The 11,925-nt window shown below is 44.5% G+C and overlaps 10 protein-coding genes across 10 annotated transcripts; 3 read left to right on the top strand and 7 right to left on the bottom strand.

Moving 5' to 3' along the window:
- Positions 1 to 260: 260 nt before the first annotated feature.
- V1512DRAFT_249372 (uncharacterized protein) lies at positions 261 to 518 on the top strand (the record flags this gene model as incomplete). The annotated part of the gene is made up of 1 exon (XM_066914612.1): positions 261 to 518. The coding sequence occupies one exon, from the start codon at positions 261 to 263 to the stop codon at positions 516 to 518; it is 258 nt and encodes an 85-aa protein (XP_066769943.1).
- Positions 519 to 562: 44 nt separating this feature from the next.
- V1512DRAFT_266594 (hemolysin-III related-domain-containing protein) lies at positions 563 to 2,293 on the bottom strand. The gene is made up of 2 exons (XM_066917124.1): positions 2,002 to 2,293; positions 563 to 1,953 (listed from the first exon to the last, which is right to left on the bottom strand). Exons 1-2 carry the CDS (start codon positions 2,188 to 2,190, stop codon positions 712 to 714), a joined length of 1,431 nt encoding a protein of 476 aa, XP_066769942.1. The 5' UTR covers positions 2,191 to 2,293; the 3' UTR covers positions 563 to 711.
- Positions 2,294 to 2,301: 8 nt separating this feature from the next.
- V1512DRAFT_266592 (uncharacterized protein) lies at positions 2,302 to 3,606 on the bottom strand. The gene is made up of 2 exons (XM_066917123.1): positions 3,046 to 3,606; positions 2,302 to 2,996 (listed from the first exon to the last, which is right to left on the bottom strand). The coding sequence occupies exons 1-2, from the start codon at positions 3,564 to 3,566 to the stop codon at positions 2,492 to 2,494; spliced, it is 1,026 nt and encodes a 341-aa protein (XP_066769941.1). The 5' UTR covers positions 3,567 to 3,606; the 3' UTR covers positions 2,302 to 2,491.
- A 94-nt stretch (positions 3,607 to 3,700) lies between these two features.
- V1512DRAFT_242442 (quinon protein alcohol dehydrogenase-like superfamily) lies at positions 3,701 to 6,328 on the top strand. Its single transcript, XM_066914285.1, has 3 exons — positions 3,701 to 3,928; positions 3,973 to 4,679; positions 4,724 to 6,328. The coding sequence occupies exons 1-3, from the start codon at positions 3,749 to 3,751 to the stop codon at positions 6,291 to 6,293; spliced, it is 2,457 nt and encodes an 818-aa protein (XP_066769940.1). The 5' UTR covers positions 3,701 to 3,748; the 3' UTR covers positions 6,294 to 6,328.
- Positions 6,293 to 7,004, bottom strand: V1512DRAFT_266588 (polyketide cyclase). Its single transcript, XM_066917122.1, has 2 exons — positions 6,627 to 7,004; positions 6,293 to 6,573 (listed from the first exon to the last, which is right to left on the bottom strand). The coding sequence occupies exons 1-2, from the start codon at positions 6,933 to 6,935 to the stop codon at positions 6,349 to 6,351; spliced, it is 534 nt and encodes a 177-aa protein (XP_066769939.1). The 5' UTR covers positions 6,936 to 7,004; the 3' UTR covers positions 6,293 to 6,348.
- Positions 7,005 to 7,137: 133 nt separating this feature from the next.
- On the bottom strand, positions 7,138 to 7,609 carry V1512DRAFT_249367 (uncharacterized protein; the record flags this gene model as incomplete). Its single annotated transcript, XM_066914611.1, has 3 exons — positions 7,138 to 7,259; positions 7,318 to 7,435; positions 7,484 to 7,609. 3 exons carry the CDS (start codon positions 7,607 to 7,609, stop codon positions 7,138 to 7,140), a joined length of 366 nt encoding a protein of 121 aa, XP_066769938.1.
- Positions 7,610 to 7,704: 95 nt separating this feature from the next.
- V1512DRAFT_57371 (uncharacterized protein) lies at positions 7,705 to 8,362 on the bottom strand. The gene is made up of 3 exons (XM_066918438.1): positions 8,179 to 8,362; positions 8,002 to 8,131; positions 7,705 to 7,949 (listed from the first exon to the last, which is right to left on the bottom strand). Exons 1-3 carry the CDS (start codon positions 8,179 to 8,181, stop codon positions 7,882 to 7,884), a joined length of 201 nt encoding a protein of 66 aa, XP_066769937.1. The 5' UTR covers positions 8,182 to 8,362; the 3' UTR covers positions 7,705 to 7,881.
- A 78-nt stretch (positions 8,363 to 8,440) lies between these two features.
- On the bottom strand, positions 8,441 to 9,451 carry V1512DRAFT_249365 (uncharacterized protein; the record flags this gene model as incomplete). The annotated part of the gene is made up of 3 exons (XM_066914610.1): positions 8,441 to 8,479; positions 8,535 to 8,928; positions 8,976 to 9,451. The coding sequence occupies 3 exons, from the start codon at positions 9,449 to 9,451 to the stop codon at positions 8,441 to 8,443; spliced, it is 909 nt and encodes a 302-aa protein (XP_066769936.1).
- Positions 9,220 to 10,434, top strand: V1512DRAFT_266581 (uncharacterized protein). The gene is made up of 4 exons (XM_066917121.1): positions 9,220 to 9,552; positions 9,600 to 9,633; positions 9,678 to 10,287; positions 10,342 to 10,434. Exons 1-3 carry the CDS (start codon positions 9,547 to 9,549, stop codon positions 10,067 to 10,069), a joined length of 432 nt encoding a protein of 143 aa, XP_066769935.1. The 5' UTR covers positions 9,220 to 9,546; the 3' UTR covers positions 10,070 to 10,287; positions 10,342 to 10,434.
- V1512DRAFT_211500 (cytochrome P450) lies at positions 10,216 to 11,796 on the bottom strand (the record flags this gene model as incomplete). Its single annotated transcript, XM_066913537.1, has 2 exons — positions 10,216 to 10,287; positions 10,342 to 11,796. 2 exons carry the CDS (start codon positions 11,794 to 11,796, stop codon positions 10,216 to 10,218), a joined length of 1,527 nt encoding a protein of 508 aa, XP_066769934.1.
- Between the last annotated feature and the right edge of the window lie 129 nt (positions 11,797 to 11,925).

The following is an 11,925-nucleotide window of genomic DNA, read 5'->3' as shown; positions in this document are numbered from 1 at the left end:
AATACGCGCCCATGATTGTGCTACTTAGCCTGTGTAGTGCGGTCATATTAAAATGGTATAGCTTAATACTAATACAAAATATATTGCATACGCCATAAATTAGCAAATATGTGCGCATAGTAAACTCCCAACAGAGCCGCACCTAAATTGACATGACTTCGTGTCCTCCTCGACCACTTCACCATTTCTCGACTTCACCAAGCTGTGTGGTGTTATTCGACCATTTCAGCTGTGAAGCACCGTGGAAATAACTACACACGATGCGCTCAACACCACTTGATCGTGCAATCTCGTCGCAGTCAAATCTGATGCTGATGTCGTTCACTGGAATCGTCGTCGCGGCGTTCACGTACGTCACGTTCTTTGGCACGGTCCCGAACTACGTCCCGCCTGCTGATAGGGCTGTGTTGGATGAAGATGTGGAAGCTGATGAGGCGCGAGCTGAAGAAGAATCTAGCGAGACGGAAAGACGAGAACGACGGCGGAGACGGAACGGAAAACGGAGGGCGAAAGAGTAGTTTTATATAAGCCCGTTACGATTGACAGTCTACGGGTACAATAATCACAGGAAGAATCAAGAAAAATAAGAATTAAGTTAAAAATACTTTTTAAGCCATGGTGCTTTGCCAGAGACAAAAGTACCGTGAAACGCCATAATAAAATATATATAAAAGTCCATGCCAAAACCCCAAAAAAAGTAATCACTTGTGACTAAGCCGTGCAGCTAAACTCTCTAGCACCATGAAGAAACTTATGTGTCGCTGCGTAATGGAAGTAGATCCCGCCAAGGACAGCAAGATGCCAGAGGTTATGCGACATGCCGATCCAGTCAAAGATCGTGCCGGGGAAATACCGTTCGGGAAACAACAGACCGTAAAGCACGACGCCAACAATATAGCATAGCAAGCTGTAAACGATGGGAAAATAAAACGACATCGTGGTCATGAACCCGCGCGACAAGGAGACATGCAACATGCTCAACATGCCCGAAGCAGCAAGACCGACAAAAATGGTAATGCGAAGCCAGCGGTTCGAAGGCTTGTCGAACTCAGAGTGCCATGCAAACGCAGCACCGGCCAGTCCGGCAAACGAGGTCGACGTCATGTAGATTGTCCGCCAGCCAGGCTGGCAGTAGAACGAAGTGTATTGTGTCGTCAGGATCGAGCACGCAATCAGAATTGAAATTCCAGTGTAGTCGACACAAGCAAACCGTTGTTTATGGGTTAGGATTCCTATACTGTTGAACGTGTGCCAAATTGTGGAAGTCAAAAGGCACTTGAGTGCTGCAATGAGGAAAACTGCAAATACAACTTTGTCCCACTTTGTCATGTCTTGAAACGTAGACGACGCCGGGTAGCAGTAAAGAGCGACACAAAGCATCATAATAAATCCAAGTCCGTGAGTCCAAATGTTACAAGTCTCGTTATGGATTTTGCCCATACTGACCAAACACTCGGTGTAATTTGCGCAAAACCTATAACCACGGTAGATATACGGGTTCTCTCTCCACTGCAAAGGCAGCTCCTCGTAAGTAATAAGACGCGACTTTGCAGCTTTCAGCGCAGCCTCGACACTACGGTTGAACGCATCAGCACTGTTGCTCAAAGTCGCATCAACACTCCTCATCCGCTCGTCCACAGAGTTATAGCACTGACTCTCGATGTCGCTCAGTTTTTGCTCCAAAAAACGCATGCTCGCCGCAACCTTCGACGGTAGTGACTCTCGATCTGCTAGCGACTCGTTATATCTACGCTCAAGAATACTCACTATGGCCTCGCCTCTTCGCCATCCTTCTCCAATGACTTCGCCCCCCAACTTTCCACATGCCTCCTTGACAGCTATAAGAGTCTGATGCGCACCAATTAATCCATCATCCAATCGTCCAAGCTGACCAGCACCGTATGATTCCAATGAAATCAATCTCTGCTCAAGATGGCTAAGAAACAAATCAAGCTAGACGCTGTTAGACCCTTGCATATACACACACAAATCTCGCTGTACCTTCAACAAAATAATCTCCTCTAAGTATTCAATCTCGGTCGACGCCTTCTTCGAATGTGAAAAAGAGTGGCGTCTGCTTCGAGTCGGAACCATTGAAAACGACTCCGCCCTTGACAACAAAGGCCTCCCCAATTCAGCCTCTTCTTCCTCCGACGCGTCAAGAACAATAAATGCCGGGTCCGCGTGCATTTTCCAAATAGCTATAAACAAAAAAGCAGACACAAAACAGAAAGCGCTAATAGCCTGTTTTTTGGTTGGTGGCTGCCGAATCCCGAGATTTTGTGTTGGGAAGGAGTGGACTTTATCGGATTCGATAGCCTGCATACATTAAGGTTTACGACTGGCAAATATAAGGTTGGTAGTGTGAACTTTAAGCATGATAAAATTTCAATGTCTCATTAATCCGCTGCTCAAATTAACTTTGGATATCAACACACGTTTCCACTTCAAGCAATATAATGACGATATCAGGACTATAGATCAACTAAGACTATCGACAGAATTTGATGATCCAGTAGATTATCTCGGTTCGAGCCCACATACCCAAGAACTCCAACGCAGTGGACTGGACGATCAACTCCCAATTCCCGAGCTCGAATATCCCATACAAGTCGTCCTTGTCCGCAAACCGTTGAGACACAACGTACCGTGACAGAAGAATCTCGAGCGGTGCTACCACGACTGCAGAAATCATGCTGTTTACTGTCGAGTTCAGCAAGTCGAGGTAGAACGCAATCAGAGAGTCTGCGTGCTTGAACTTGTCAGAGGTCTTGAGAGTGTATTTAATGTATTTTTCTGGATTCAATAGCTTGGACGCTAAAATGACAGCAATGTTCTGTACAAAACGCGGTAAGTACGCTGAAATGCTTGCGCGCGAAAATAGTGACTTCACGTTTGGAACTGAGAACGCGAAAATGGTTGGTAAGAGTAATGTTCTTTGACACAAAATTATCTCTGTCGCCTTGATTTTTGCAATTACTGTCAAAGTCGTAGCACTAATAAACAGTCAATAGCTCTCGCCTCAATCTGGCAAATGACACATACAGCACCGTACCCACAGTCAAACATCTCGAACGGAACCGACTCATCCGAGCAATTTGTATCCTGGATTGTTTTGTCAATTTAAATGGGTTTATCTGATCTAAATACGGAAACAGCCAATCGAAAAAGCTAAAAGTCACCAGTCCCGAATATAACAATCCAAATGACCTGATATTTGTAAAGAATTTCCGGGTGTACTTAAGGATGTTGACCTCATTAGACCTCCTCACAGTAACAAGAAAACACACGTTGTGAAGTGGCCAGACAACAGCATAATTAAACAACAGAGAAGCTTCAGCCAACATATTCACGACAGACGCACTGTTTTCCCGTTCTTTCACCGATGGCTCTTTTCGATCACGAGCATCCGCACTCTCTATCAAGTTGAACAACGCCAATTGCATTCTTTCCAACCGCTTGTCTGCTCTAACAGCAGCCCGATCTGACTTGACATACTCATCTGACCTTATCTGTCGTAAATTGTGACTTCCTAATGCTAAATTTTGAATTGTCGGCCTAATCATAATGTGTTTGTGGGCATGCTTTGTACCTCGTAGCAGTACGGCTCGCGTTCATGTCCGTGTTTTGGCTCGAGACTATCAGAAACATCGAAACCTTAAATGAAGTCCCAACCCGAAATTTTTTGTATCACCCTGAACCTTCACACATTCAAAGCATCTACGCAATAAACCGCCAGGTTCTAAAAATGGTTTCTGTTGCATCTGGCATGCTAAAGACAGCATTCAAGCATTCTGCTATTCAGCCGTTTTTTACGGGTGGAGCTGCTTCTGTGTCAGAGGATCAGAATATACTTGCAACTTCGTATAGTGAAGATGTTGTAATTACAGACCTTAACACGGGAAAAAGATTACAAGAAATCAAAGGAGTACGTATGCTACTGTTTATTTTTACTTGTTTAATACGTTATAGGACTCTGAGCAAATCACGACACTAGCAATCTCACCAGATGGAAACTATTTAGTAGTATGTTCTCGGTCACTACAAATGCGGATATACCAGCTTCCAGACTGCAAACTACTGCGCTCGTTCAAAGCCCATGATGGACCGGTTATTGTCATGCATATTGACACGACTTCGACTCTCGTTGCGTCCGGGTCGGCCGACGGGGTCGTCAAAGTCTGGGACCTAGCTGGTGGATTCAACACTCACACTTTCAGAGGCCACACCGGTGTAATTAGCGCGATTAGGATTTTTGGCGTCAAAGGCGGTACACGGTGGCAAGTTGCGTCGGGATCAGATGACACACAAATAAAGATCTGGGACTTGGTCAAGCGAAGATGTGTCACTACGCTGGAAGAAGGACATGTCAGTGTAGTCCGCGGTCTTGATTTCAGTACAGACGGATCTCGACTGATTAGTGGTGGAAGAGATAAAGTTGTCAACGTTTGGGATACAAGGACGTTCAAGCTTGTGAAAACAATTTTGGTGTTTGAAGCACTTGAGACAGTCGGCTTTCTGGCGCCTGGGCTTTTGACTGCTTCGGCCAGTGAGCAGCTGATTTACACTGGTGGAGAGAAGGGACTTGTCAAGTTATGGTCTGCTAGTACGGCGGAAGAAGTGACGCCGGAAATGTCAAAAGTTGTTACGACAGAAGAAGTCGGCGTTGCTGATGTCATGTATGTTTAAACGTTTACTCTGATGCATAGTTCTAACGTTGCAGCTATCATCCTTCTTGGAACGACCTTATTTCAGTTTTGTCTGACCAGACTCTGGTCGAACATAGTCTACTGTCTAATGACATCCCAATCGTCCGACGGCTGTCAGGCAACAACGGTGAAGTCATTGATCTCACATACGCCGGGCCAGTGGACTCAGACGGCATACAGAAATACCTTGCTTTAGCCACAAACTCGCCGGAAGTCAGAATCATCGCAACAGACACTCAGTCTTCTACCGTACTGACAGGACACGAAGACATTGTAATTTGCATCGACGCTTCCCTTGACGGTCTGTGGCTTGCGAGCGCGGGGAAAGATAACACTGCGCGGATATGGCGGTGGCAGGTGTCTGGGCTGCAGGACGAGGACGGGAATGAACATGCCGGGTTTGATCTGCATGCGACGTTTAAAGGCCATCTTGGCTCGATTGGCGGTGTCGCTCTGGCAAGACTGGCGATGCAGACACGGTATCCCAAGTTCTTGATTACTGGGTCTCAGGACCTGACAGTCAAGAAATGGGCAGTCCCTTCATCATCAAGTGAAGACGCGACTGAAATTGCAAAACCGATTTTCACAAAAAAAGCACACGAAAAAGACATCAACTCAGTTGACGTGTCGCCCAACGACGAGTTCTTTGCGACCGCGTCCCAGGACCGGACAGTCAAGATCTGGTCTGTCGAAGAAGGGGAAACGGTTGGCGTGCTCAGGGGTCACAAACGCGGCGTGTGGAGCGTAAAGTTTTCACCGTACGACAAGCTCGTCGTGACCGGCAGCGGCGACAAGAGTGTCAAGGTATGGAGTCTGAATGATTATACGTGCGTGAAGACGTTTGAGGGTCACACGAACTCTGTGTTGAAATCAATTTTCATTAGTGCTGGCGCTCAGGTTGTCAGTGCTGGTGGTGACGGGCTGGTCAAGGTGTGGGATGTTAAGACTGGTGAGTGTAATACTACGCTGGATAATCACGAGGACAAGGTGTGGTCGCTTGCACACAGAGGTGACGATAAGGTGTTTGCGTCTGGAGGTGGCGACTCTGTGATCACGTTTTGGGAAGACATCACAGAGGAAGAACTGGCGCGGATATCACAAGAAGAAGCCGCCATGGTCGAGAAAGAACAGGAACTAGAGAACTATGTGTTTCGGAAAGAATGGAAAAACGCGATCTTGCTTGCGTTATCTCTCAATCATCCTGCACGGCTGCTAAACTTATTCCGTACCGTGATTGCCGAGAACGCAGAGAAGAACTCAGTGATGGGATTGAAAGACGTCGACGCGGTGCTGTCGTCGCTGTCACCCGAGCAACTGCAGACTTTGCTGCACCGGATACGCGACTGGAACACGACCGCACGGACGGCGGTGGTTGCACAGCGAGTGCTGAATGTGCTTTTGCAGGCGTACACGCCGGAAAAGCTGCTCGAGGTGCAAAACATAAAACGCGTGCTCGACGCGGTGATCCCGTATAGCGAGCGGCATTATACCCGGATGAGCGATTTGCTTGAAGAGAGTTATGTTGTCGACTTCACTCTGCGCCAAATGGATGAGGTGTTGATGTTGAAGGTTGAAGATGTATAGCTAGGATAATTAAAAGTTTATATTAGATCTATGAAAAACTCCGTGAAATGCAGGTCTATTCTTGTAGTGCGTTCTGCTGAAGTTGCGCCATTCGAGCTTCAAACGCTTCAATCATGATTGTCGTGACTCTTGGTGCAAACGTTGCCGACACAGCGTTGTAGAGCGGGTTTGAGAATGCAAACTTGATGTCCAGCGTCACTTTTGAAGTGCTTTGCTGTGCTTGCGGGATGATCCGCCATCGTGTGTACAGTGTCTCAAATAGCGAATGATGTGACTGTGCCTATACAGAAGTCAGTCATTCAGTTTGCAACCATAAAAGATTGGACACCATACTACGACAGTATACGGCTGATTACACTTCAATTCGCTTTCAAAACTCTCTTCGTATGAATTCCAGCCGACTTTTAAAGTCGCTTTTACCGGTTGCTTATTCGCATCACGTTCGGTGACGTATGATTCAACACAATAGGGTACAAACTTGCAGTACAAATCAACGTTAGATACGACATTGTAAAGTACAGCAGGCGAGTGCGGTAGCGTTCTGGTGACGGAAAAAGATTGTGGACTAGATGCACTCTCAACTGTAGATTTGATCAATGTCAGAAAAGACCGACTGAACTGCCGAGAAGGATTTTGCAGCATTTGACCATGAAAGATTGAACTGGGCTTTGGACAAAAAAATCGTCGAGATGGTGCGGCTTAGACGTTGAGTCAATCATTTAAAACATCTTATAACATGTAGTTTATATATATGTATAGAAGACACACTAGTTAGTCAATTGAATATGTAGTTTGTATGTATTAATATGTACAAAAAGACGCCTTTAACATATAAAATCTCGAGTCATTTCCAAAACCAAAATCTCCACTTTGATGACTCCGAATTGCTCTTTGTAGTCTCTTCTTTCAATTGTCGTTGCTGTTCTATCAGAATAGTCAGTTCAGACTCGAGTCGGTCAACCTTTTCTATTATCGTGTTAATTAATTCATATGAATGTATAGTATATAACAAATCAATATGTACCAGATAGTTCCATTTGTAGCTCATCAGTCTCTAATTTCCACCATGCCCAATGCATAATCATATAAACCAATGATCCGTATAAAAACACCTTTGCAATAGGCCACATTTGTGACGATCCCTGTTATTCTTTAGTTAGCAAATGTCGGTGTAAATATACAGCACTCACAAATGGTTGTGGTATTCGAGGAATACCATTTGTGTTAGATCTTGCTAATAAAGGATTATTATGTCGTAATTGAACCCGACTAACTAGTAAAGGTCTTGCGGTTGAATGTCGCAATAGGATATTCATAGTTTAATGTGGTTTATTCTTTGTAAAAGACGTTACAGTGAAGTCTAGAAGGTTTGAAGACGGTTTAGGTTTACATTCATGATGTAGCTAAAATACCAATTCCGTTTCTATTCAATTGCTTGTTATTAATTGAATGGTAAATAAGAATGACTAGGTGCTATACAACATATACACTATTATGTGTCATACATTCATTTAGAGTCCAATTGTGATTAAATCTACATAAATCTCATCCATTTCATCATATAAAATACACACACATTATAAACACTTCAATGACCGAAAAAAAGACTGAGAAGTTCAAGAATTCCACCTCCGACGACTAAGAATATAAAGATATCTATATTACAGTGTTAGTTGAATCAATTCCACATTGCTCTGCTTGAACTCACAGATCCAGGTCTTTGAAATCGGAGGCTTCTCTGACGTTTTCTTTGCTTTAAGATACTCAGGTTTGCCCTTTTTACGCTCTTCATTCTTTGCGTATTTCTGATTTGCTATTCGTTGTTGAGGTGTTTGAGCCTATGAATATGTGTAAGTATATGTAGTCCTTAATAAGTGGATCTTACCATTATAAATTATATTGATATGAGTGCTAATTGACAATTTAGATGTGATCACTATCCAGTCACTAATAAATCACTAATAAATCAATAAACCACTATCAAACTGAAGTCAATGGTCGTCTAGTCAAATCAATAATGGACACCTCGCAATTTCGTAGTTAAATTCAGGGGCAATCCTCGAGGAAGTACCTCTTACTCCACACACAAATTACTATGCGGATATATTATTTACATTAACTATTTTTGTACTATACATTAAATGCCCTCAATACTTATCAAACACACTCTGAATAGGTGTAGCACTCTATAACAACCATTAGAACTCTTATAAAATTAGATAAACGCCACATAATACTCACCTCGATAAACCTCTGTAATTGACCATCAAGACTTTCTAAATCTTCTTTCCGTCTCATATTCTCTGCAATCAAGACCGCTCGCTTCTTCGTAAGTTCGCTCTTCTCTAAAACAAGCTTTAATCTCCTGTCTTGTTCATCGCTCAATCGTGCGAGCATCAATTTATGCTCTGCTAGTCCACTATCTGGCAGAACATCTTGCATTTCAACCTCATTCGCTTGTTCTCTATTTTCCTCATTGACTTGTTCTCTGTTCTCTTCATTGACTTGTTCTCTGTTCTCCTCATTGACTTCTCTCTCATCCGCCTTTTCGTCCAACTTCTTGTCACCAAGATGTTCACGATGATCTCGATAAAACTCTTCCAAAGGCACAAAATCAATACTTTCATGCAAAGCTCTTAATCCCGTTAACAACTAATTCCCAGTCCTTAGTATCAAACTCACTTGTAATCCTGACACAAACCAATCTCCTGCCTGATATATTTCTGCCTATAGAGCACGTTCTGCAGCTCAAGCTGCAATCGATCCAGTTCCGCTCTCTGGCCCGCAATAACTTCCTTCTCATGCTTACTGTCAACCTGATACTGTCTATTCAGTGACCGTAGATAAATCATTCGTCCAATCAGTACTTTACACCCACTCGCAAACTCGATCTCTGCCGCAACTTCTGTTGGGTCTTTTTGCCTATCATCGACTTGCATCGCTTCGACCTGACTCTGCTCTGTGGATTCTTCATTCTCTAGTTTCTGGTCGAGTGTTGCGGACGGGACTGATGGCGGTGATGGAAGTGAAGATGCTGCTTTTTCAGTGAACTCACTCAGTTGATACAGCACTTTAAACGTCGAGTCGTTCAGTTGGCGCATTGACAGTAAAAGATCCAGAGCTTTTCTTAAAGTCTCGTCTTGAACTTGTAGTTCCATTGCTGGTGATGGTGGTGTTTTTGTGGAAGTGGAATGTTTAAACTTCATTTCCAATTTTTGCAGTGCACTTTCAACACTATAAATAAGCAATAGCCATGAGTGTACGTACATACAGTAATAGTCTTTAATATTTACTAATGAGCTACAGGATTCAGCGCAGATAATAGAAATGATTGCTCGGGGTTCGTGTTCTAGCGCAATATTCGGCCGTACTAACAAAAACTAGGCAGCGAAGCCTTCAAAGCAGTCTACTACGACGCTCTCGATAACAGACGGACCTCAATCGCAGAGTTAATTGAGCCAAACGCACCAATAATATACAACGGCAACCCTATGGTTGGCGGAGCACAATACGCAGAACTATACGCGAAAATGCCAGTCACTGCTCACGACGTGACCGGGTTCGACTGCCACCCTCTCATGACTGCTAGTCCTCCAGGACAGATAGCGATCGCACTAACAGTGTCGGGCAAAGTCAGAGTTGGCACCGACCGAAGTAAAGGGCTCTGTGGGTTCTCGGAATCGTTTGTTTTAAGACCACAACCAGATGGAAAATATAGAGTTGGCTCGTTATGCTATAGATTGATTTTTAAGGTATCACAAGATCTAGAGCCTTAATAATTAATGAGAAGAGATACAGCAAGTTTGACATTAATGGTTAAGGGGTTATTATAGAACGCAAAAGGGCACAATCAAAAGTAATATACATCTATTCAACACATTCCACTTTTGATCATACACAAAGTTATCTATCTACTACTAACTTACTTCTTCTCACTAATCCGTCGTCGTGTCCATACAATTGCACAAGGCTTGTTTGGTAGCGTAACCATACTCTAAAGCTCATATTAGCAAACACAACAGTCAAATAAAAAAAGAAAAAAACATACGGAGTAGTCAGGGGTAGGCACGCTACTTCCTGGCGGTAAAGTCCACGTAAACTCGCGCACAAAGTTTGAAAGAATTGTTCCAATCTGGACATACGCAAACTGTTCTCCAATACAGCGATGTCTTCCAGCTCCGAATGGCAAGTACGGCGACTTTGCGCCTTTTGAAATCACTGCCGCTTCGCTGCTGTCGTTCAGGTTAATAATATTGCGCGTTTCTTCCCATCGTCTGGGTCTGAACGTCAACGGATCTTTAAAATACTGCGGATCAATCATCGGAACACCGGGCGCGGCAAGAACATACTCGCCCTTGGGCAATACGTATCGTGTTCCGTCAATCGCAATGTCGCTCCTGATCTTACGCATGAGAGAGTGCAACGGTGGGTGCATACGCAACGTCTCGCGAATGACGCTGTTCAACAAAGGCAGCTCCTGCAAGTTTTCGTACGTCAGCTCGGGCAAATTCTCGCCGCACACGGCAACCTGTTCTTCGTACAACGCGTTCTGGATCTCCTTGTCCGCACCAAGGTGAAGCATCGCCCATGTGCTGGTCGACGCAGAAGTATGCTGCCCACCCATCAAGATTCCAATCTGCATGTTTGCAATCTCACGATCACTCATCCGCACACCGTCCTTGTACACTGCGTCCTTCATGAACGTGTTGATCAAGTCAAACTCAGACAAGTCGCCAGTCCGACGACGTTCACGAATTACCTCCATGTAGGTGTCCGACACCTTCTTCTGTGCCGCGTTACGTTTAAACGTGATTGGAATCGGAATGTTGGGAAACACAAAGTGAACGGGCGTGAAACCTCGGTCCAAGTCATGGTACAAATCCGCAAAAGACTCGTCAAACTTTGCACGAATGTCCTTGCCCTGCAAAGTACGCGACGCAGTAAAGATAGTCAACTGCGGCAACGCGACAGACAAATCTGTCCGGCCCGACGGTCTGTCACTGTTTCCACCAAAAAATTCAGGCGACTTGAACCAGAATTGACGAATCTCCTCCACGATCAACGGCACGTACGACTGAAACGCACGAACAGTCAAGGCACCCTTGGCAAACTTCTTTTGCTCCATCAACCTGTAGTTCGGGCAGTCGTAAATTACACCCTTACCAAACACAGGCGTCGTCAAGTGCGAGTACGCGTCTTCGGCAGAAACAGAGTTCAGCTTTGCGTTCAGCACAAAGTCATTGCCTTTTGGTCCCAACGCGACAGTCAACTTCCGTCCAAGCAACATGAACGTATACACGTCTCCAAACTTCTTCCTATTATCCTCAAAGAACTTGTATGGGTCCATACCGTACGAAACCGCAGACCCAACCCACGGAATCCAGTAAAACACAAACGGAGGCTTATTAGGGTCTCTAAACAAAACCTGCGACAGCACATTTGTGACAATAGACACCACAATGACTCCAACTACACCTGCAACAATAATCTGCCAACTCGCCATAGAACTCATACAGCTCGGCAGCGAAATACTAGACAAAACACCCATCTTTGTAAGCTCAGAGTATGTTACAAAGACTGCAGATTAGTAATACCAAACACCACAGAGCACGATAGCGGTTGTTCACGTACT

The sequence above is a fragment of the Lipomyces arxii genome, assembly GCF_038497795.1.
Source record: "Lipomyces arxii strain Phaff 12-163 unplaced genomic scaffold V1512scaffold_19, whole genome shotgun sequence".
NCBI lineage: Eukaryota > Fungi > Ascomycota > Lipomycetes > Lipomycetales > Lipomycetaceae > Lipomyces > Lipomyces arxii.
Note: the sequence above shows the minus strand (reverse complement) of the source record. Positions and strands in the feature narration are given on the sequence as shown.